General features: G+C 31.4%; 1 protein-coding gene, 1 long non-coding RNA gene and 1 other non-coding gene across 5 annotated transcripts; 1 reads left to right on the forward strand and 2 right to left on the reverse strand.

Moving 5' to 3' along the window:
* Positions 1-5,662: 5,662 nt before the first annotated feature.
* Positions 5,663-7,914, reverse strand: LOC123919030. Of its 2 annotated transcripts, XR_006813011.1 has the most exons (6): positions 7,586-7,914; positions 7,219-7,288; positions 6,898-7,027; positions 6,522-6,792; positions 6,332-6,424; positions 5,664-6,165 (listed from the first exon to the last, which is right to left on the reverse strand). It is a non-coding gene; the product is annotated as an uncharacterized LOC123919030 (long non-coding RNA). The 2 variants fall into 2 exon arrangements; XR_006813010.1 differs by having other exon boundaries at positions 5,663-6,424; positions 7,586-7,913.
* A 4,367-nt stretch (positions 7,915-12,281) lies between these two features.
* On the forward strand, positions 12,282-16,447 carry LOC123917583 (SAGA-associated factor 11). 2 transcript variants are annotated; one of them, XM_045969344.1, is made up of 4 exons: positions 12,282-12,445; positions 13,878-13,961; positions 15,469-15,783; positions 16,101-16,447. In XM_045969344.1, the coding sequence occupies exons 2-4, from the start codon at positions 13,920-13,922 to the stop codon at positions 16,281-16,283; spliced, it is 540 nt and encodes a 179-aa protein (XP_045825300.1). In that variant the 5' UTR covers positions 12,282-12,445; positions 13,878-13,919; the 3' UTR covers positions 16,284-16,447. The 2 variants fall into 2 exon arrangements, with proteins under 2 accessions (XP_045825300.1, XP_045825299.1); XM_045969343.1 differs by having other exon boundaries at positions 13,896-13,961.
* A 254-nt stretch (positions 16,448-16,701) lies between these two features.
* Positions 16,702-16,774, reverse strand: TRNAE-CUC. The gene has a single exon. It is a non-coding gene; the product is annotated as a tRNA-Glu (tRNA).
* Positions 16,775-23,255: the final 6,481 nt, after the last annotated feature.

Genomic DNA, 23,255 nt, shown 5'->3' on the forward strand with positions numbered 1-23,255 from the left:
TTTTAAATACTCCCAAAATAGTTTTCAATTTTAAATGGAGTTAATTGATGAGAAATAAAAGATTAGAGAGTTCTAAATTTTAAAATATTCTGGACAATAGTTACATTTTATATATATAATTGCACATTCAATATTTTCATAAAAGGAGTATATAAAATGTATACAACTTTCTCCTTATATGCAATTATATAATTCAAGTCACATAATTAAATTACACTGACCTCAGAGAATGTGACTTTCATCCTTGTATGTATGGTCACTAAGCTTTAATGGCTTTAGCCAGATTCCAGGAAGTCTTTTACGACCTCATCTCAAGCGGTTCATAAAATAAACAAAGAGAAAACCGTTATATCAAGTCATAAAACTCTTTCAATAAATTAATACAAGGATGTTATAATTTAATTTGCCTTAAAATTTACAAGTGGACATAACAAATTAACAATAAGGCAATATAGAATTGATATTGATATTTAAGTTTAAGAATATAAAATATTAGGTGTCGTATTAACAAAATTGAATCTAAAATAATTTTACATTTGTAACACGGTTAATCCATAAATTTGCATCGATGTTACTAATTTAGAAATTTCACACCTAATATTTTAGACTCATATGTTGAGAATATATTATGTAAAATAGTGTACAATTCTCAAATTTAATAAACACCAAATATTTACATATTTAAGGAATAAATATCAAGAATGTGATATTTATATGAAGAATGTGATATTGAAATCAAACAAATATTATTGAATTGAATCTATAATTATTTTGAGTACAATCCAGACCATTATTTTATTCAAAAAAAAAATAAAGTTAATTCCTTAATGACACATAAATTAAGAGAGTAAAATACATTTAAGTGTCATAAAATAGGATTAAGGAATATCTCCAAAATTATGCCAAAATAACAAATTTTGGTATTTAAAACACTGTTCACGCGCATGAGATGCACGCGCCATATATTTTTTTTTTTTTGCGTCTTCTTCGCCCGGAAAAGGGAAACGGGTCGCGATGACCCGCGATTCGACTCGGATTGTTCATCCAAAATAATCAACGAAACATGACAATTTTATATCTATTTTGATGGCGATTAAGTAACATATTGAAGGCACTTATCAATTTCAAGAATCATGGAACTAATCTTTATAAATTGCAGATCATATTAAATAGGGTTTATCTTTGAACCCATTATCATGATCGATAAAATCGTAAGAATTAAAGGACATGTTGATCGCAATTTTATTCCAAGTAGAATGCTTCAATTATTTTCCAAAACGACGGCTGGAATGATTTGGAATTTTCAACAGAATATCAACGGAAGATGATTTAGAATTTACAATTATATATGAACATCTATAACATAGAAGTTCTGCACTTCTACAGCATATGAATGATGACATGTTATATAGCTTCTTTTATTTTAGAAAACAAATAGATTACAAGCAATAGCGAACAGTTTAACAAGCAATAGCTATTTTATATCGATTCATTAGAATGTTGATTAAGTCAAATTAGGGTTCATGTGATTCGACAATAGCCATAATATGTATCTAACGGCTCTGATACCAATTGAAAGAATTTAAATATAATAACCTTAGATCAATAGATACAAGTTATAGCATATTATCATATTAGAGAATATATGGGAACGGTGTACCTGGAATGACAGCGGATCAATCCTTCTTAATTGAATCTGAGAGAGTAAGAGAGTTGAGACGGTGCTTCTACCTCTCACTGATGAGTCCTTATGCGTGTTATGTTTTTCAGTGTTTCTAGTTTAATGGGATGGCTAGAATATATACTCATCAGTGGAGGCAGGGACCTCTCAATAGGCTGACTAGAAAGAACGGCTCAACCCATCACGGCCCGTTCACATTAAGCCTTATATTAAACATGACAAGTAATTGTATTTTTGATATTATACATTTTTAATTATATTTTAAATAAATAATTAAAGTAGATCCAAAATATTCAACAGAGATTATCCAAACTCAGAAGAATGCATACATATTAATTTGACCCTAGGAGCAATTTTGACTTTTCCCAAATCTACTACCCTCAACGAACAAGAAGAATAAGTTAATTACCACAAATGAAATTACCACAAGGATATTGACATGACATCACATGATTACGTGTTTTGTATGTATATCGTATACTATAATTAATAGAGAGCTATTTTTATCTGAATTTGTTTTCTAAAAAATTACAACATTTTGAATTTATGCATCCAAGTGCGAGAAAAATGAGTATATTTTACCTCTCTTCTAACTTAACCAAAGTAATGGATTTGACTCCTGACTTGAACATATAGCAGTATTAAAACACTTACAAATCTATTTGTGTCCACAACATTCGAAAGATTAATCTTTACATTTGCTCGCAAAAAATATTTAATTTATGCAAAAAAAAAATGTACCGTGTTTAATAAGTAAAGATGAGAGAGAACCAAAGAAAAAAATTATCTTTTTTTCATTAGATGGATAAATCTAAATGGAAGTCGTTTTTAAAAACTTTGGATGAGAAAATATGATCACTAATTAAAATGTAGCACTTCACCAAAAAAGAAAATGTAGCATGACATTGACTAAGACTTGGAAAACAAACCACTACATATTAATGACAATAAGTTTTGCATATCCACGCAAACACTCATATTAAACTATCAACAAAAAAAATTAATCAAAAAACCAACTAACTTCTAACAAAAATAACAACTAAAAATTAACCAGAGTTCGATCCTAGATAGAAACAATTCTTGATCAACTTTTACTTATTTCATCGCCGAACTCTAAATTACCGGAATATTTTCTTGCCTTGAGAACCAGAGAGTTAATACTAAAAAAATAACAACTACTAACTATTAACATTTAACATCGACCATTTAAAAAAAAAATTAACACTTATCTTCTACTCCATAGGATGGGAAGACATACACAAAGTAAGTAATAATTCATTAAAAGGAAGATTTTCGCCTGATATTATAAGGAAGACTGTTTAATTCTGCCATGGAATCTGTTTCTTGTTCATGAGAACGCCGAGCACGACGCTTCTTCAAACAAGGAACCATAAGGATGAACACCATGAAAAAAGAGAAAACTATGACAAGAACGAGAAACATTATCTTTCCATCAAAACCATACTTCTTGTCATCAGAGAATTTAACTTCATCATCATCTAGTTGTTGAGGACTATAAGATGGTGTCATAGAGACAAATTATTTTTGTAAGGTCAGAAAATTAAGGTTTTTTTTTATCTTCACATAGATATTCAATGCCAAGTTTTTTTAAGGGAAGTATAAATGAAACATTGAGTACTTTTAACAAATGCAACAAACTGTCACATTCATGTTTTGGCTTAATTTGCAACAATCTTAGCTTTACTTGTTTTGTTTTGTGTGTAATTTTCTTCTATGATGATGATATATTGAGAATAATACTATGTGTGTGCTAGTACAATGAAATGAAGGTAGCCTCTAAACCTAGTGGCCCATGTTGGCTTTGTTTTTTTGTATATAATTTAGTAACATGTGATGTGATGTGATATGTAAGCTGCATATGAATAATGTTATTTCCTTGTTCGGTAGCCTTTGGCTAACATGCACAATATGGTGCACGGTGCACAAGTTAGCGATTTCGTTATAACGATTATGAATTTTACAAAATCTATCGAAAGTTTATATTATATAAATCATTCATAATTTATTTGATATGTTATTGAGACTCGTCAAAATTAACTGTTTATAAATTTTTATTAAATACAGTTAGACTTTACCGGTCTCAATAACATATCAAAATATTTTTTTAATTATTTTTATGAATGAAGCGAACTTGCGGTGAACCTGCTGTTGTTATAAGGTGTCGGTAGTTGTTATAAGGATTTTTTCCTGCTGTTGTTATAAGGTGTCAGTAGTTGTTATAAGGATTTTTTCATGCAAGTAGATGTTGTTATGCTACCAAAACCTGCAATGAAAGAAATCAACGATTTGATCTGAGACTTGCTGAAAGCACTGTCCTCAAGGATTTATCCGCGGTTATGCGCAAATCCCCCAGGATTTAACAGACCTTTCTCAATGAGGTAACATAACTAGCAAGAAATAATTTGAAACAGATTGATGTTAAAACTCAGAGTGAGACAATATGCGAGGGAAGTAAATAATGAAACAAAGAAATCTGATTTTGAGAAAGAGTGAATTTTGTTTCTGCCTCAAAGTTTTTTCTCTATCCCTCTTCTCACGCTCTGCTGATACATATTTATATAAGGTCAAGAGCTTCTTTTCCTTTTGATAGGATTTGTTTGTTACAAAACAATGAAAATAATAAGATTAGGATGAGCAGCTGTTACTTATCAAAAGGAAAAGAAACGTACGATTACTTTTGAAATAAATCATTATTATTATTATTATTATGATGAAACAATAATAATAATAATAATAATAATAATAATAATAATAATAATAAAATCACAACAGTTGATGTTTGGAAATAATGTGGCTAAATAATTATTTATTTTTAAACAAGGTGACTAAATATCTTCAGAATAGTTTATATTTAGATTTAAAATATGAGTGTGTTAGGATGAAATTAATAATTAATTTTTTTAGAGGATTTAGAATTCTAAACAATTTAAAGCATTCTATTAGAATTACCTTCATTTATAAATGTGCGTGTTTGGATAAGAGTAATAGAAAATTGAATTGTAAATTTTTTAACCACTTTTATAAATTTGAAATTTTTAGGGGCCAATTTGCAATTTTGAAAAGTTACCTACAACAAAACTGCTTTTTAGCGTCGGCCTAAATGAGATGCTAAATGGCCAAAAACGGACGCTACGTAGTTCTTAACATATATATATATATATATATATATATATATATATATATATATATATATATATATATATATATATATATATATATATATATAGAATCTCAACAAAAAGGTCTACATCCATTTAAATTCATCAATTCTTAACATGACCATCTATTTCTCATATATAACCATATATATAGAATGTCAACAAAAAGGTCTACATCCATCAAAATAACAACCCACAAAATATCCCACAAAATATATAACCTATCAAAATAGCTCTTAAACTTACCACCAAAATAACCCACAAAGTCTATAACCAACAAAATCAAGTATCTTCCTCTTCATCAACCAATTGATCATTCAATTCATTATCATAATGAGGATGAGAACTCTAACAAGAATGACCACTACAGGAGGCCGTCTCCAAAGCCATCATGCGACTTTGGAATTCTTCAAACTTTATTTCCAATGATCTGGTTCTCGCAGTTGACGCAGTAGTCTCGGCTCTAGCAGCATCAGCATCTGCACGTGTTGTAGCAACCTCAGCTCTAGCAGCCTCAGCATCTGCACGTGCTGCAACAGCCTCAGCTCTAGCAGCTTCAATGATCTGGTTCTCTGCCCTATTGTGAGGTGCCTCTGCCTCATAAATCAGGTTTTTATACTTAAGGTTTTTAGCCAAGTGTCCAGTACCATAACATATTCCCCGAGACTTACCCTTGGAAACATCTTTCCATATTTGAATTTTTTACCAAAGACATTGTACCATATTTCAGCATGGTAAAAATATAGAAGAAACACAACATTCTGAGTTTATAAGAATGCCATGCGAATGCAAAATTATAAGATTAACATTGAACATGATTATAATTGTTGCATCTCAAATCAATAATGTATAAAGATATATACAAGGAAATAAAGAAAAAAGGAAATGCCACAATCACATGGCAGCAAATATCATTTCAGATGCAACAGAAATATCTCTGTTACTTCCAAGATGATAATAGAAAACATAACACAAGAAGCATTGAAGCAAGAAATCATTAGCATATAACCACCCACACTAAAGCATTGAAACTGCAGCAACAAAAGTCTCTTGAAATTCATTTGACATGATACAAAACAGCCCCATGAAGCCTTCAACAATGTTTTTATATTAAGTTTCAACTATTATACCTTATATCTCATTTCACAATATATATAATTCTTGCTAATGGTAGTATCGACCAATCTAAAATAATTATGCACTTTCAAGTTTTGGCACTTGTTTTTTTTCTTTTTTTGCAAAAGCAAAGAGGATTGCAGTTTGCACAAATCAAGGCCTACTTCTGACTATTTTTCTCTACAAAATCTGAACATATACATATTTATTTCAGTGAACTATTTGTTCATTCTTACGAACAAATCATACCTCAACTTTAACCAATATAACAGATCATATGTTTTCTTATTTTCTTATGAACTATATGATTATTCTTATGTTATAATTTCATGCTTTTAGTTAAATATTGACTTACATGAGTTTTCTCCAAACGACGATCAACCCACTCGCCGGTCGTCTTTTTGTGGGTGACCACAAAAAGTTCACCGGGCTCGACAGGTCTCCCAAGCTTAGAAACCCATAAATAAAATCAGTGTGATTACAAATATTTACGCAAAATTTAAATATAATGAATTGCATAATGTAAGAACGGATTGAATACATACCATGTCAAGTGTAATGTCATGATGAGCTTTACGACCCGTGGTATGGACGACTGCCCCACCTTTACTTGAAGCTCGATTAATCTTATTTCGTTCTGAGCGCGTCTTGAAATCTTCTTCCTCCCAACGGTCAGTGAGATACTTCTATCCGTGTTCATCCACGCGGGTTTTTTATTCTTCTTCCTTATCTTGGTAAGAATATCGGTCAAACATTTGCCTCATTTTTTATGAAATGTGGTTTTAATTTGTTGCGCGTGGTGGGATGCCCATGAAGCTAACATCAAAAATAATAAAATAATAATTTGTTACATATAGGCTCAACAAAGTCATCAAATCACCACAAAATTATCAAATCACCACAAAATTAATTATGTCTTACTCCAAATCTTTCAAACCAAATTGTTTTATCTTTTTCTAGGGTGATATCACTATAGCAAGTGATATTGTCTGAAAAAGTCGGTTCTATAACACGCCTAATCGCTGCAGCAGCCACATGGCTTGGAGTAAACCTAAAAACACATCAAGCAATTCAAATGACAAGTCAAATCATGCAATTCAAATGACACAAAACAGTTCCAACAGTCTACAAGAGTTCCAACACTACTCCAATTTGAATTAACATGGAATTTTAACTAAATTATGAGCAATCATAATAAAATTAGTGACTTAATTTAACATAAGGTTAATCATATGATCTTACCTGGTACAAATACGACGTATAATGACCTTCCCACAAGTATCTTTATCATGGTTGTCCCCCTCCTCATCCTCTTGTTAGGCAAATCATTCAAACCCCAAATATAGAAATTATCAACAAAAATACAAAAAATTATGCCAAACAAAATAAAATGATTTACTCCTTGAGAGGCATTTTATCAAACAGATACAAGACAGTAAGGTGGGTAGAAAAATCAGAACAAAATTAATTTGTAACTCAAAGATTATTGTGTTGTCATCAGTTCATCTCTTGTTTGACCCATAAAACGCGGTATAGAAACAAGCTAAAGAGAAACAACATGCAATCAATCAATACATTGGAACGACAGAGAGATGAAGTTACTACATACCTTGGAAATGCAAAGAACGACAGAGAACGGCGGAGGGGTTTTGGTTCTTCAACAGAGTAGGGTTTAAAGCAGAAGAACCGAGAGATTGACGGATTGTGCTTCCAGATTAAACAGCGGCGAAGGAGAATAAACGGTAGCGGAGGAGATTGAACAGCGGAGGAGGATTGAACGACGGTGTATTGTGCGATTAGGTCGTCGGAATCGTCTCACTCATTTTGCTTTTCGTTTTTGTGAAATGTTATGTTTTTGGGAAAATATGTGTGTTAAGAAACAAATTTGTGAAAAAAAAATTATGATATAAAATTTAAAATGTTATTATAAGAGTGGGAATGAAAAAAAAATGTGGGAAAATGAAAATTTGTGAAAAACATTTGGCGCTTAACAATTAGTTTCTTTTTTTATATTTAATTTAATTAAATATAGAGTCCGCCACAATAGATGCTAAGGTTATGCATTTCTTCTTTTTTTCATAGCGTCTCATAGTGTCCCAAAAAGCAGACTCTATATTTAAATAAGGGTCATGCTAACCGGTGCCCCCCGGGCACTGGTTAAGGAAACCAAGATTAGAAAGTTTTGAAAAGAAAATAACACTTTTTAAACTTTCGAGAAGTTGACTGCACAAATTCCAATACCAAATTACTATTTTTGCATCCTTAACTAGTGCCCCGGGGGCACTGTTTAGCATTTTCCTTTAAATAATCAATTAAAATTTAAATTTAAAATAAAAACACACTAGCATCTGTCATGCAGACTCAAATGAGACGCTAGTAGTAGTAGCGTCCAGACACTAAAAATTTTGAAGCTAAACAACAGTTTTGTTGTAGTTAGTAGGGGTAAATTTGAAATTTTTAAAACATATGGGAGGAAGGAATTTTATATTCCTAGCTTTTAGATGTCATTTGATATTTCTTAAATTTAACTTGGACAAAACACTTTATAAATTTCATAATTTAGATAGAAGGATTTGACTTACTTCAAAAAATTATTTACCTCAAAACATTCCCAACCAAACACAAAAAGTTTTTTAATTACTCTTAGAGTGAGTTTGGATGGGGGAATTTTTTGAGGGAATTCAAATGATTTGAGGTGAATTCCATTGTTTGGATGATAATTTGAAGAATTTTCAAAATGATGGAAATTTATGAAGTATTTTGTTCAAGTTAAATTTAGAGAATTTCAAAATGACACCTAAAACCAAAGAATTTGAAATTTCTTCTTCTCTATAAACTTTTAAAATTTACTAAATGATCATAAAACCTAAAACTAGCCAAAAAAAACATAAAATCGGCAGAAAAAACCTAAAATCGGCAAAAAAACAAAAAATCGACTATAAACCCGAATATTGGCCGAAAACCCAAAACATCGATAGAAAAACCTAAAATCGGCCAAAATTTCAAAAATCGATTATAAACGCTAAAATCGCCCGAAAATCAAAAAATTGCTTGAAAACCCAAAAAATCGGCCGAAAACCTAAAATCGGCCAAAATCCCAAAAATCGACTATAAACCCAAAAAAATCGGCCAAAATCACAAAATTTGACTTTAAACCCTAAAATCGTCCGAAAAACCCAAAATCGACCGAAAAACATAAAATCGACCGAAAAACTTAAAATCGTCCAAAAATCCTAAAATCGACTATAAACCCTAAAATCGGCTGAAAACCCAAAAAATCGGCCAAAATCCCAAAAATCGACAATAACCCCAAAAAAATCGGCCAAAATCGCAAAATTTGACTTTAAACCCTAAAATCGGTCGAAAAACCTAAAATCGACCGAAAAACTTAAAATCGTCCAAAAACCCTAAAATCGGCCGAAAAACTAAAAATCGTCGAAAAATCCTAAAATCGACTATAAACCTAAAATCGGCTGAAAACCCAAAAAATCGGCCGAAAAATCTAAAATCTTCCCTAAATCCAAAAAACTCGGCCGAAAACCTAAAATCGACCCAAAAGCCTGAAATCGGCTATAAACTCCAAAATCGGCTGAAAAACCTAAAATTGACCGAAAACCCAAAAATTGACCATAAACCCATTTTTCGGCCGATATTAGGGTTTATAGTCGATTTTTGGGTTTTTCGGTCGATTTTTCGTTTTTCGGTCGATTTTAGGGTTTATAGTCGATTTTTGGGTTTTTGGCCGATTTTGGTTTTTCGACCGATTTTTTGGGTTTAGGGTCGATTTTTGGTTTTTCGACTGATTTTTTGGGTTTTCGACCGATTTTAGGGTTTTTGGTCGATTTTAGGTTTTTCAGCCGATTTTGTGTTACGATTGATTTTAGGGTTTTTGGCCGATTTTTTCGGCCGATTTTATGGTTTTTGGCCGATTTTAGGTTTTTCCGCCGATTTTCGGTTTTTCAGCCAATTTTATTAAAATAAATAAAATTAAATGAAGGAAATTCAATTACATTACCCAAACAAAGAATTTTACAATTGACGGAATTTCAACACTTTATCCAAACACTGGAATTTGAAAATCAAGGGAATTCAATTAAATCAATTGAATTACCTAGTATTTAAAATCCATTGGATTTCTAGAATCTCTCATCCAAAAAGAATTGTGGATAATTTAGTTCACATATGAAAATTGGGACGGGGGATTGGAGGTGAGAGTTGGAGGCGTCAATTGTTTGTGTAAGAAGAGGGGTTGGTCACCGAGTGTAATTCTCTTTTGGTTAACTGCACTATTTAGCTATTTGTGGCACATCTCAAACTAAAGAGGAAGTGTATCGTTTAAGTTTTTTTTCCCTAAGTTTTGAGACTGTACTATTTAGCTATTCGTGGCACATCTTGAGCTAAAATAATGTTATCTTATTAAATAGATTTGGATTTTTTTTGAAAAATATTTTGTGATAATAACAATGACAATTAAACTTAGAGTCATGATCCGTTGACATCGGGTATCAAACTTTGTTTTGACACCAAATCTAATCTGTTCATCCACGAACAAATTAGTTAATGATATGATACCGGGTATTGAACATTTATTAGTTGATGATATTAATTAAGTTTGTTTGGTTCAAAAAAAAATCCAATCTATTCATTTTTTTTAATCCAATGGTTGTCATCAATTCACTTAAAATATCATATGATTGTGTCTCTAGTGAATTAATTCTTAATTACCTGTTTTTTCTGAACCAAATCCTTAATAATAAATTAAAAAACCCTAATTAACTATGTTTAATTTTCGGCAATTATTATTATTATTATTATTATTATTATTTTGATAAGCAATGTTAGTTATCATCAATTCACTTAAAATATCATATGATTGTGTCTCTAGTGAATTAATTCTTAATTACCTGTTTTTTCTCGACCAAATCCTTAATTCACTGTCTTCATAAATAAATTAAAAAAAAACCTAATTCACTATGTTTAATTTTCGGCAAATATTATTATTATTATTATTATTATTATTATTTTCTTTTTTTTGACAAGCAATGTTAGTTATTAGTATATTACAATGTTATGTTAGTTGTTCTCTTTGTCAGGATTTGAACACTGACCTCCAACTTCTTAACTGTTAGCTCAAATAGCTTAACAAATTGAGCTACTCATCCCACCCCGACAAATATTATTATTAGTAATACTTCACAACTTAAGTTTAATTCATCGCTAATTTATCTACAATCACAGTATACAACCATGAATTCATCATGTAATAGCTAGTGGTATTGCATCCTAAGGGTGGGAATTGGTGAAAACTTTAGAGGTGGTTGTTCTCTATGTCACCGTAAATTTGATGACATGAATGAAGAGACAAACCAAGAAATAGGAGACTACAAGCTTGCATCAAGAATGAAGAAAAATAGAAAGATGGAAGAAATTTTGTGTGTAAGATATGGACGAAATTAAGAAAAAGATTCAGAGAAGATGTGTCAAATATTTGAGCGAAAACCAAACACAGTGAATTAGGTTTTTTTTTTATGAGGACAGTGAATTAGAGGTTTAGTTGAGAAAAATTAGGTAATTAGAAATTAATTCACTAAAGACACAGTCACGTGATATTTTAAGTGAATTGATCACAACCATTAGATTAAAAAAATGAACGGATTAGATTTGTTGCCAAAATAAAATTTGACACCTGGTGTCAACGGATCGTTACTCTTAAACTTAAAAACAGTTTTAATCATCTATTTTTATCAATCCACGATGAAGATGACTCTTTGTTCTCTTAAAATGATAAGAATTCTCCTATTTATCGGAAGGTATTTTTCAATAGTGCAAATCCACCGAGTGATATTTTCGAATAATACAAAATTTACTACCGAATGGTATTTTCTAGTAATACAAAATTTACTGCAGTAAAAAAAATACAAATTTTACTAAACTATATTTTTCAGTACTATTTTTTTTTCCTAATGTGAACAATGCGGGAGACGAATATCGGTTTCCATCCACAATTAAGAGATGAGCTTTAATACTAAAAAAAAAGATTTTCTTTTGACACTCTACTCATTTTCTTGCACGCCCTACAAAATTACAACAATACCTCTGTCAGCTACTTAAGTAGCGAAACATCCTACTAGATTTGTTTCTTTTATAACATTCGATACTTAAGTAGAGAATATTATAAAAATAAGAAATTTGTTAAATATACCGTCGGCTACTTAAGTAGCGGAACGAGAAAGTTGTAAGTCGCATTAGAAACCAATAGAATGGCAAATCCAAGTTCAGCCCACTTCCTTTTGAAAAGGCCCATCAACTAACTCAGCATTTCTACCAAGAAAAAAAAAACACAAACAAAAAAAAAAGCGCTTCCCATTCTCATCAGAAACGAGTTGGAGTCGCACTGAACTCAACTCGCCGGAGTTCTCGTTCGCACCACGATTCTGCGATTGGTCCCTAAAGCGAAGCGGTTAACAACGTAGGTTTGAATTTTCTGTAATTGTTATTTACTTTACTTTTGCTCTCTAATGTTTAACTAGAGATCAGAGAAATTGAAAATTGTGGAGAATATGATCTTTTATGCATTTACAGTAAAACAAAAATCTGTGTAAATGAGATATCCATATCAAGGATTTCAAAATATAGGAATTTAGTTTGAGAAAATACTTTTTATTTTTTATTTTTTTTCCTTTCAAACATTTATGTAGGAGACATTAGAAGTAGTTTTTTTTTTTGACACAAGACATTAGAAGTAGTTAAAATTTGTGCTTATGGTTTCCTATGAGGTGAAACATAATCAAAATGCAATATGTATATGATGACAGTGTTGTTGGTCACAGATCGTGTAAAATAATGGTTTGTTTAAACTCCACTACGCCACATTTTAGTTGCGAGAACCGCTAAAGACGACACTTTGTAATAAATAGCGTATCACAAAAACAATATCGATTTGTTCAAATTCTGCTACACTATATGTTAGGACTTAAGCAATGAGGAGAGCCCAACCCGAAAGACTAGTCCAATAGGTGGGAGAATCTCATGGCTTAAGTAACACACTGAGCACTTTGATATACTCGATGTGGGACTCCTAACACTATAGCTTCTATTTGACAACATTGTATGATGAGTATATTTTGGGTTATGGTTAAACTATATTTTCTTGTCAATTTTAATATAAATGTTGTTTCATTATGTTAAGATTTAAGACAATCTTTGCAAATTCATGTGCTAAAGGCGAACTACTTGATCAATAGTATTACTTAAAGAGTTTTCCTTGTTAACCCCTGGGGTTGGCCTGGTGGTGTAGGCTTGGGACCTAGGAGTGTGCTCCATTCTAGGTCTCAAAGTTTGAAACCCCTCGGTGCCAATTTATGTGTTGAGTCACTCCTTACAGAGGTTTGCCCTGACTTCAATTGGGCCCCCCAATAGTGAACGGTGGGATTTAGTCTTTGGGCCGGATACCCAGTTTCCAGAAAAAAGAAAAGAGCTTTCCTCGTTGATTCTCAATTTGCCCTATTGATTATATATCTAGATCAATACAGTTAAATGACTCCTGAATTGACATCTCCTTTTTGTATTTTTAAGCAATTGTGCTCTTTTTATTCTATTACAATTCCTATTTTCTTTGGCAAGCTTTACATTATGAAATTTATATCTTTGTGTTGCGTATGGCCGTACAAATTCTAATACCTTCTATAGCACACCTAATGTCTTAGTATCTTGAGTTTCCAATGACGGAGTTTTTTTTGTTACATTTCTATTGATGGCTTTGTATAGTTTGAAAGTTCAAAGTTAAATTTGCTCAATACAATAGGAGCAAGTCATGCAGATATCAATATTGTTTTCTTTGGTAAATATGTTCTGTTTATTCTTGCCCATAAGCTTTTGTGCTTGTTTCTGACTTTCACCAGTAATTGCTGTTTATTAAGATCCAAAAGCCTCGGTTAGAAGTCATGTCTGTTCCTAACGAGGAAAACTTGTCATCACAGTCACAGGTATGCTCTTCATTACGAGTAGACTTGTTTTTAGCATTAACTAAATAATAGATATTGATGTCAATTCCCAACAAATTTCACAGTAAAAGTAGTTTATGTTACAAAGCATGTTTAAAAGCGTTGTCAAGAGGAAGAATCGTGGCACTTAAGCACTCCATTGAGTACTCTATCTACTCCATGTAGGACTTCAGGCTTAGCAACTCCATAATAACCAAGTCTGTATCATATATGTTCTCTTGACACTGAACTCGGCGCTAAGTTTCGAGATTGTGCTGGTTGATTTTAATATAGTATTCCCTTTTGGAACAAAATACCAACTAAACTTAATTTTGTCTTTTGTTAAGATGTTAAAATATTTATAACATTTTTATCATTGTTCTTTCCCTTCTTTTACTACTCCTATCCTCCCTAAAGTTACCAGCTGAAAAGATGTTGAAACAGAACAAACACGAGAATCAACCGTGAAGCGAAAGATTATGATCATTAATTAAAGAAATGACTTTGGGTTCAAAAAACAACTGTTGTCCGTATGTATATGAGAACAATAATCTAATAAAAAAAGAATAGATTATAGATCTGCGTTCATCAGATTGCCCCTCTATAATGTGTTATTTTTATCGAGATAAAAAGAAAGCAAGAAGGAAAAAACAAATACACCTCAAGAGACCCATAGCATCAGCCAGTAAGGTGCCAGAAAAAGGAGGAGGGGAAAAATCCCAATCAAAAAACCTTGATCCATACTAGAGCCGTATTTGGCAAGCCAATTAGCACAAAATTTCTATCAAGGTATGTTGAAAACTGAGCTTCCAAGCATAATCCATGTAGACCGGATATGATTCATCAGATGAGCATAAGGGTGGGTGTTCGGTACCCCTTCATCAATGAGAGAGCAACTTCAAATTCAGGTTTGCAGATACCTGGACTTCGGATGCAATTCACTACTTTGCACCCGTACTGATCCTTTATTAGATGGAGTTTCTCTACTTTCATTGCTACTCTATAGTCTAGAGAAATTTAAATTAAGTGAAAGACGGCTTGAGTCACGGCAGACGTAGAAAATCTATCTTGAACAGAGGTCCCGCTAAATCTACTTGCATATTTTTGTTTCAGAATAAGGATCTAGGAAATCATGAATATCATTCTTCACCCTTGATTTTGTTAACATAAATGAATTACAACAAATGACATTAGAAGCTAGTCTAATTAAGTAGTCTACCTTTCTAGTATATTAGCATTTCTTTCTATTGTGCATTGTCTCACTTGCTTGTGCCTAAAGTAATTACTTGTATGTCTGTGAATTGGAAGATTAGTAGTCAAATACTACCTTTGGTCCCAAATATAAGAAAAAGTTGGCTCAACAAAATTTGATGTATCTGGTCCATATTTTGAATCAGACATAAATTTTTGTTGACTCAATTTTTTCTTATATTTAAAACCAGAGGGAGTACTTACTAGTTATCTCTCTTATACTTGTTTAGTTATTTTCTTCAATTGGGATGTTTTGCAGCTTCCATCTCACTTTTTCTGGGATCTCCTTGATTCCATTATAGTTGATGTGGCATCAGAGTGTCACAGAGTAGCCAAGCTGGGGCTTGATGCTAATTTGGAAGAAGATGATGAAGAATTGAAGTTATCCGCACAAGCCAGGGTTAGAGTGGCTGATCCTAGTAATAATAGTAATGAAGCAAATGGAAAGTACGTGGTTGACATATTCGGACAAACTCATCCTACAGTAGCAAATGAAATATTCGAGTGCATGAATTGCGGCCGATCTATCGCGGCAGGGAGGTTTGCTCCTCATTTGGAGAAATGCATGGGCAAGGTTATTCTCTTTTCTCTCATAATTGTTTATGGTGATCATATTTTTAGTAATATCTATGTACTTAATATTATTATTTTAATAGACTATGCTCAAGTACCAACAGTAATAGTGTAAAAAATTTTATATTGACATTAAATGTGATCACATTAAACTGTTTTTTTTTTTTTTTTATCAAACATTAAACTGTTATGCCACTTTGTTATATTATTTCTTATAATCTACACAATCTATGTAGTGAGATATTGTTCGACGTCCATGTAAATCGGTCTATGATCATTAAACACTAACATTATGACTATGCTAATACTCCACATCAGGGTAGGAAGGCTCGTTTGAAGGTAACAAGAAGCAGCTCAGGCGCACAGAACCAGAACCGGTATTCACGAGGAGGTTCTGTTTCTACACATACAAATCACTCTAGCAACAATAGTAGCGTGAACCGGTTGGCAAATGGAAACGCCGGTTTCGAGGAGCACTCAAACGGGACAACCCATCCATGAAATAATGTGATGTAAAACATGAATCTTGTTTTGCTGGAAAAGCTCATCATGATGTATCTGAATATAGTATTTAACGACATTAAAGATGTCGTCTAGCTTTGGAGTTTAACAGAATAACATTACCTTGTACACTGAGTTATATATTGTAATTTTCTTGATTGCAATCTATTCCAACATAGTCGTTTCAGAAGGAAAAAAATTGCAATTTTCATGATGGCTTTGTATAACCATTTACATATATTTATACAAATAAAAAATCTATACAAGTATGAGTTAAAAATATATTTTCCTTTGCCTATTCCAGCATACTGCAATATACTGTATAGAAGGGGGAAAAAAAAAATCATTTTAATGATAGCTTTCAAGTGTCATTTTTATCAGTAAAAAAAAGTGATTACTATTAAAAAATCAAAAAGAATTCCGTTGCCGGGACTTGAACCCGGGTCTCTCGGGTGAGAGCCGAGTATCCTGACCAACTAGACTACAACGGATTGCTGCTTACTATGGAAACATAATAATACTTAACTACAAGTAAATTATACGGATTGATTTTTGATTATTTTTAATGTTTTTTTTTCATGCTATTAGAACTATTTATCATTATATTTTGAAATCTACGGTATCTAAAACATTTTCTTAAAATAAAATTGTTTAAATTATTTTGGTACTTTAGACGTCGCTAAATAACACTTTTCTTTTGTAGTGCAACCAATGTGAGTTCTCTCACACCATGAATTTTAAACACTTTAATGTGCAACTTTTGATTTATTTTGATTTTCTAACAGTAATCTTTGTTTTTTTAAACACATATTTTGAGTTCCTTGAATTCTTCAAACACTTCTTTTCTCAATATCCAAATGCAAGTTTCAAACCGAATATATAGAAGTTAACAAACCGTTTTGTGATCACACTAATTTTGATTATTAGTTTTTTACGACATTGATTTTGAAAATAGTCTAGTCCTATAATATGCATAAGTGATATAAATTTGCCTCATGTAAAAAATAGTTTTTATTATTTAATCAATAAATCCCACAACTAAATCATGAGATATGATAAAAGTTATTAACTCAAAGGTAAAATAAAATACACATATTCATGATGCAAGACTAATCGGCTTAATCTCAAAAATAAGTTTGAGAAGTTAACAAGTCAAAATTTGGTGCAAGCATATGTGCATATATGGATCGAAATTCTGTGCATTTGGAGAGAAGTGATTTTACTCAGTCGATTATATTTGGATCGTTTTGTTGAAGATGAGACGGTTTAAATTTTTAACTTAGATTTTGTATATAAAATAATAAAAATATGGTCTTAAAATTTAAATCATCATATATTAACCCCACAAATTACTTTTTGTCTACTATTTTTCAATTTCCTTAGATAATGAAGGGAGTAATACTTTTAAAAATTAGTCAAAGCTTCTGATAAGAAGGACAAAAAATATTTTCATTTTTATTTCTTATAAAAAGAATCGGAGAAAGTGATAAATATATAAAACATATATGGTCTTTGAAAGAAAAAAAAAGAAGGATAAAACATTAATTTTACAATGTAAAAATAAGAGGAGTGCTAACAAATAACAACACTCTCTAAAACATGTTAAGAAGTCTCACATCAGATGTGAGTTGGCCTGAATAAGGCGGTTTTGTAAGGATGAGTTACCAAAGTGGGACTTCTTAACACACCCTCTCGCGATCAGAAACTTCATAGCAGACGGCTCAACGAATCATGGAGTGGCCCTGATACAATCTTAGAATTGAGAGTTGAACATAACTCATCTTTACAAAATCGATTTATAAGATGAGAATTGACTCTTACTTATAAACTCTTGTCCAGACCAAATGTTACAAGAATTAAGAATTAGTTTTGAAAAGAATGCTGCCAATACTTTTCCAAAAATAATTAGGTAGAGTGATTCCATAAATAAGATCTAATGATGAAAGACAACAAAAATTATTGGCTCATATATAATTAACTAAGAAACAATGATTTATTTTGTATGTATCTAGTAACTAAAAACCGAACCAAGAATTTCCCATTCATGCAAGCAAACACATAATATCATCCCCACATGGAAAATAATTTGGTCTGTTTTGTACAAGATACTGTTGCATAAAGACCATGTGATAAACAAGTTTTAGGAGGATGGATCATCTTCATTTATTCTCTATCAATTTTTCTTAATTTTTACAAATTAACCATTAACCAATGATATCCTCTTTTTATAATTTAAATTATCTAAATTTTAAATTATTATTTTGAAAACTAAATTTTAAATTATTCTCTCAATTGTTTTACAATTAACAATTAAGAATATCCATTCTCAGAAGCTAGAGTCACAAACCTCCGTACTAATTTAACAGCTGGTTGTGTACCCACCATGACTTGTTACATTACATTACGGCATACTATTATTAGCCCAAATATCTTCTTGTTTCTTTGCTGCTCATTGGATTTTTGCTTGTTTTTCTTTTTTAACGTATAAAAGAAAAATTGATTTTTACTTTATATATAGAGGTTAGTTTGTTTTAGTTTTTTAAAAATGATTTTTATAGTGTATTGTATATTTGTTAAAGGTTTTTTAACAAATAATTTTTTTATAAAAGTTTTGTTGGGTTTTTGTATGTTGGCTACATTTTGCAAAAACATCTTTTAGCCAAGTGTTGAGACATATGTGCATACATCGAGTGTTGAGACAGATGTGCGTACACATTGGAACAACACTTGTATGTCTGAACTGCGCGCCAGCAAGAGTTTTTACTTTCTACTCAATCTTTCGAAGATTTGATTGAAGAATTGTTTCGTGGTTTCTTACACAGCAAGGCGCACGTGATTATGTGTTTCAGGAGGCAGCCAAACCCTAGTTATATTTTCTAAAAGAATTATATTTTTAGAAAATATATTTTTGTGTTTCAAAAATATAACTATTATTTTCGAAATTATATCTGCTGCTGCCGTAATTCTAGAAGCCCTAATTTTGTCTTGAAGCCCAAGTCGTTCTACTACTATAAATACGAATGCAAACATATGGATTCAAACATCTAAAACCGAGTTATTACACAGCGTAAGTCTTAGGGGTTTTAGAGTGTTAATTGTGAGCCTTTCTTGTATCCCATTTATACAAGCTTAGAACCTGTGTTTTATTGAGTTGTAATTGTGAACTTTTGAGTTGTAATTGTGAACTTCTCCTAAGCTTTGAAGTACGAAGATTGTTCTAGTGTTATGTGTGATTTGCTCGCAAGCTTTTAAGCAAGAGTGAATCTTAGTTTCATAGGAGTGTGTCTCCACCATTTGTAATCGTTGAGTTAATAACAACGCTGAGTGTGTTGTTAAGGTGGAAATTGAGACGGGATCTCATATCTAGGAGTTCCTAGGTAGAAGTGTCATTGGGTAGTGATTAAGTGAGGAGTTGTAAACGGGTGAGTTTAGCTTCGAAGTAATACTGCTGATAGTGGACTTCATTCCTGGATTGGTAACCCCCAGAGTAGGCTGTTAGGCTGAACTAGGTTAACAACTCATGTGTGTTATTTACATTAGTGTCTTTATTATTTTGTGTTCTGTGTTCTGTCTATAGACAAGTGTTGGCGCACCTTGATCAACATCTGTCTACTACGTAACAAACAAGTGTTGACACACTTTGATCAACACCTGTCTACTGTGTGCCAGGAATTTCAAGTTTCAAACAAAAGATTAGTTTAAAAAAAACTATTTTAAATAAATTTTCATGAAAGTTACTTTTGAGAGATATTTTTTTTAAAAAAAATGTGATTTTTATTAAGTTAAAACCTCTAATGAGAATATATAAATTATTGAACATAAAAATCACTTTTAATTATATGATGAATTTAAATAATTTATACTATTTTTAATGAAGTTAATCATAAAAATCATTGAAAAAAAAAAATCAGTAATTTTTTTTGGTACATAAAAAAAAATCATTTTTCTAAAACTAAAACAAACAGACTCATAGTCTAAAATCCATTGTCATATATTTTCTCCGGTTATTATTATAAGGAAATTAAATTTAAGTTGTTTAGGTGATTAAATAATGAATAATGAGTGTATTACTTCTATTCTAAGTTATCGAGTGTAATATCTATCGACACCGGCACTACTTTGAAAGGAGTTACACTATCCAATAATTAAATCTGTCATCACACTTTCACTTCTATTTACAGTACATTGTAGTACTTGTCTCTGAGCGTAGAAGTATTTTTGAACAAAAACAAAAGAGGAAGAAAAATATAAATTAAGTTTGAGCCATTAACAATTTAATGTGTTTTTTATTAAAAGAAAAATTATTTTTTATATCAATAGTTAGTTACGATTCAAAACCTATTTTCATAGTGAAGTGATGCTTGAAATTATTGCATATTTGGCCGAGATATGAAAAACATTAAGAACAAAGTATAATTGAATAATACTAACTTCATAATTAATCAAAATATATAGTACTCAAAACTACATGAACTCAAGTAATTAACATCAAATTAAATTTATCTAGAGATCTAATCTAGAAAAATCTAGCTACTGAGAATTAGAGAAGAAATACATAAGATTTGGATGAAGTAGAGACTTCAATCTTGTTTCCAAGCCTTGAATCACATGTCTCCAACCTCCAATGATGCTTAAGAACCCCAACTTTGGTGCAAATTTCGAAACCTTGTCACTATAGACAAACCCTCCTTTTTTGTGATAGATTTATTCATCACAGGATCCGTCACTCAAGTTCGTCAATTTGAGTTATATAAAAATTATAGTATTTCGTCACAATTAGTGAGGGATTTTGCTCTAATTTTCGTCCCTAAATTGCCTTTTTATAATAGTGAATGCGAGCTGTCAAAATCGCCCCAAGCTAAGTCATTGTGCCTCGGGCGAAAATTGTTTCGCCCCAGGCGAAAAAGACAAAAGAAAAAAAAAAACTTAAAATAGAAACACGAAGAAGAAAAATAATATCATGAGAAAAATGGATGAATGGTGCCCCCATCCGATAGAACAATCTAATCTGGTCCACCATAAAATACATGGTTTGAATTATGTTGATACTTTGATACAATGAATCACTCTACTTTTTGTCCAAGAAAAATATTAATATGAATCACTCTACTATACATGTACAAACATAACTCAATTCACTGCACCAAGGTCTTAGATAACGTGGAAACACGATTTATGGGGTTATGATATAAAGTAATTTTGAAACATATATAACTATGAATTAGCAACACACCAACAACTAATGTTTGTTTTTAACAATGAAACGTGTATTTAAAGGAAAGGGACATGAAGGAGTGGAGATTAATTAGATTAGAATTAGATATAGAATGTTTGAGTTTGGACAAAAGGATGCAAATTTAAATATATTTATAAATCCATACACATAAGTGGAAAAGTGGAAATTCAAACTTCGTTCATAACGTCCGGTTTAATAATTTTGACATTTTTTATTAGTTGAACTAGAACATGTGAACGATTTAAACGATATTTAATTTTATATTACTAATTTTACAATACTCACTAAAAATTTATAACTTTGCTACACCACTTCATTTTTGTAAGTATTTTTTAAAATTAATGGTGTGAAATAAAAAAAAAAAGACGAATCTTGTTAAATATTAGTGTAATTTTAATTAACATCAGCAATATATTCCTCTTAAACTCATAAAAAAGTATGCGTCATACGTCTCGTGAGTTTAACTCAGTTGGCAGGACATCCCATTATATATATGTATGGACCGAGCTTCAAACCCCAATAATCTCAATTATTCATTGAAGGGTGAAATTTCTAGTCACTAGATTATTTGATAAAAAAAGTATGTGCCTTACATATTCCCGCATATAAAATAATTTGGGTGAGCAAACAAATTCTATCTTTAGTGCCATACATATTCAACCTCCGACCGAAATTAATTATCACTAACGGTAATAAGAGGAGTGCTAGCAACACACTCTTTAACAACACACTCTTTAACAACACACACTCTAACACACTCTCTTCTATTGGTTAAAATTTATATGGGTCCCATAAAAGTTATATGGGTCCACATTTTTTTATGGGACCCATGTGAATTTCAACCAATAAAAGAGAGTGTGTTGGAGTGTGTTTGTTAAAGAGTGTGTTGCTAGCATTATTTCGGTAATAAAAACATCTATGTATATCATTGTAAAAAGAAAAAACTAAAAAGAAAAAAAAAAAAAAAAAACTTTTGGAATTGGTTTACCCACTGAAAGAGAGAAGAGGAGAAAAGTGGGTCCCCAACGTGTTACCCTAATGAAAATTCCAAAAATATGCATCCAAAGCTTATGTAGAGGAGGACAACATAATGCATGCAAAGAAAGGTACAAGAATGACATTTGGTGCACTTTTGTTGTGGAGATACAATCATGAGAGCAAGAGAACCTCCCACTATAAACCTTTTCATTCATTTTCAGTGGTGGGGTCTAATAAAACCCTACTTTTAAGTACACGTGTGTACTTCCACATTGGTCAAATGAAAAAATATATTGGTGACACGTGTCTTTTCCATTAGTAATTAATGGGGGTTTTTGAATCTTGATGATTAGTTTTGTAAAGAAAAAGAAGGTGGTAGTTGGAAGGAATAACGAAGAGGGTTAAAGTTAAGTGTGTGAAAAGCTATATGTAAAGCCAAAAAAGGAAGAAAAGGACATAGGATGAGGGGGAAATAAAGAATGGATATGATTTGTGGATGAATAAGGAAGAGGGGATCCAAATGTCTATCATATTATATGCTAATAACATAATAATACTCAATGTCTAGTATTAGATTTTTCTTGTTCACATCTAGCACAAGAAGACCCAATGTCTATAGAATTAGATTTTTCTTTTCATTTTGAAAATTAGTTTTTATTTTCATTTAGGATCATTTGGTTGGTACTCCTTTTTTAGTGTAATTCAGGTATTCTGTGTGTACATACGGGTCGGATATGACCACGTACAATAGGCGCAAA

This window comes from Trifolium pratense, linkage group LG3 (genome assembly GCF_020283565.1).
Source record: "Trifolium pratense cultivar HEN17-A07 linkage group LG3, ARS_RC_1.1, whole genome shotgun sequence".
NCBI classification, from domain to species: domain Eukaryota; kingdom Viridiplantae; phylum Streptophyta; class Magnoliopsida; order Fabales; family Fabaceae; genus Trifolium; species Trifolium pratense.

Excerpts from the sequence above, each read along its gene's own strand:
- LOC123917583 (XM_045969344.1), top strand. The coding sequence starts at position 13,920 with ATGTCTGTTCCTAACGAGGAAAACTTGTCATCACAGTCACAG. Across the intron at positions 13,962-15,468 it reads ACTTGTCATCACAGTCACAG|CTTCCATCTCACTTTTTCTG; the intron begins GTATGCTCTTCA and ends GATGTTTTGCAG. Across the intron at positions 15,784-16,100 it reads TGGAGAAATGCATGGGCAAG|GGTAGGAAGGCTCGTTTGAA; the intron begins GTTATTCTCTTT and ends ACTCCACATCAG.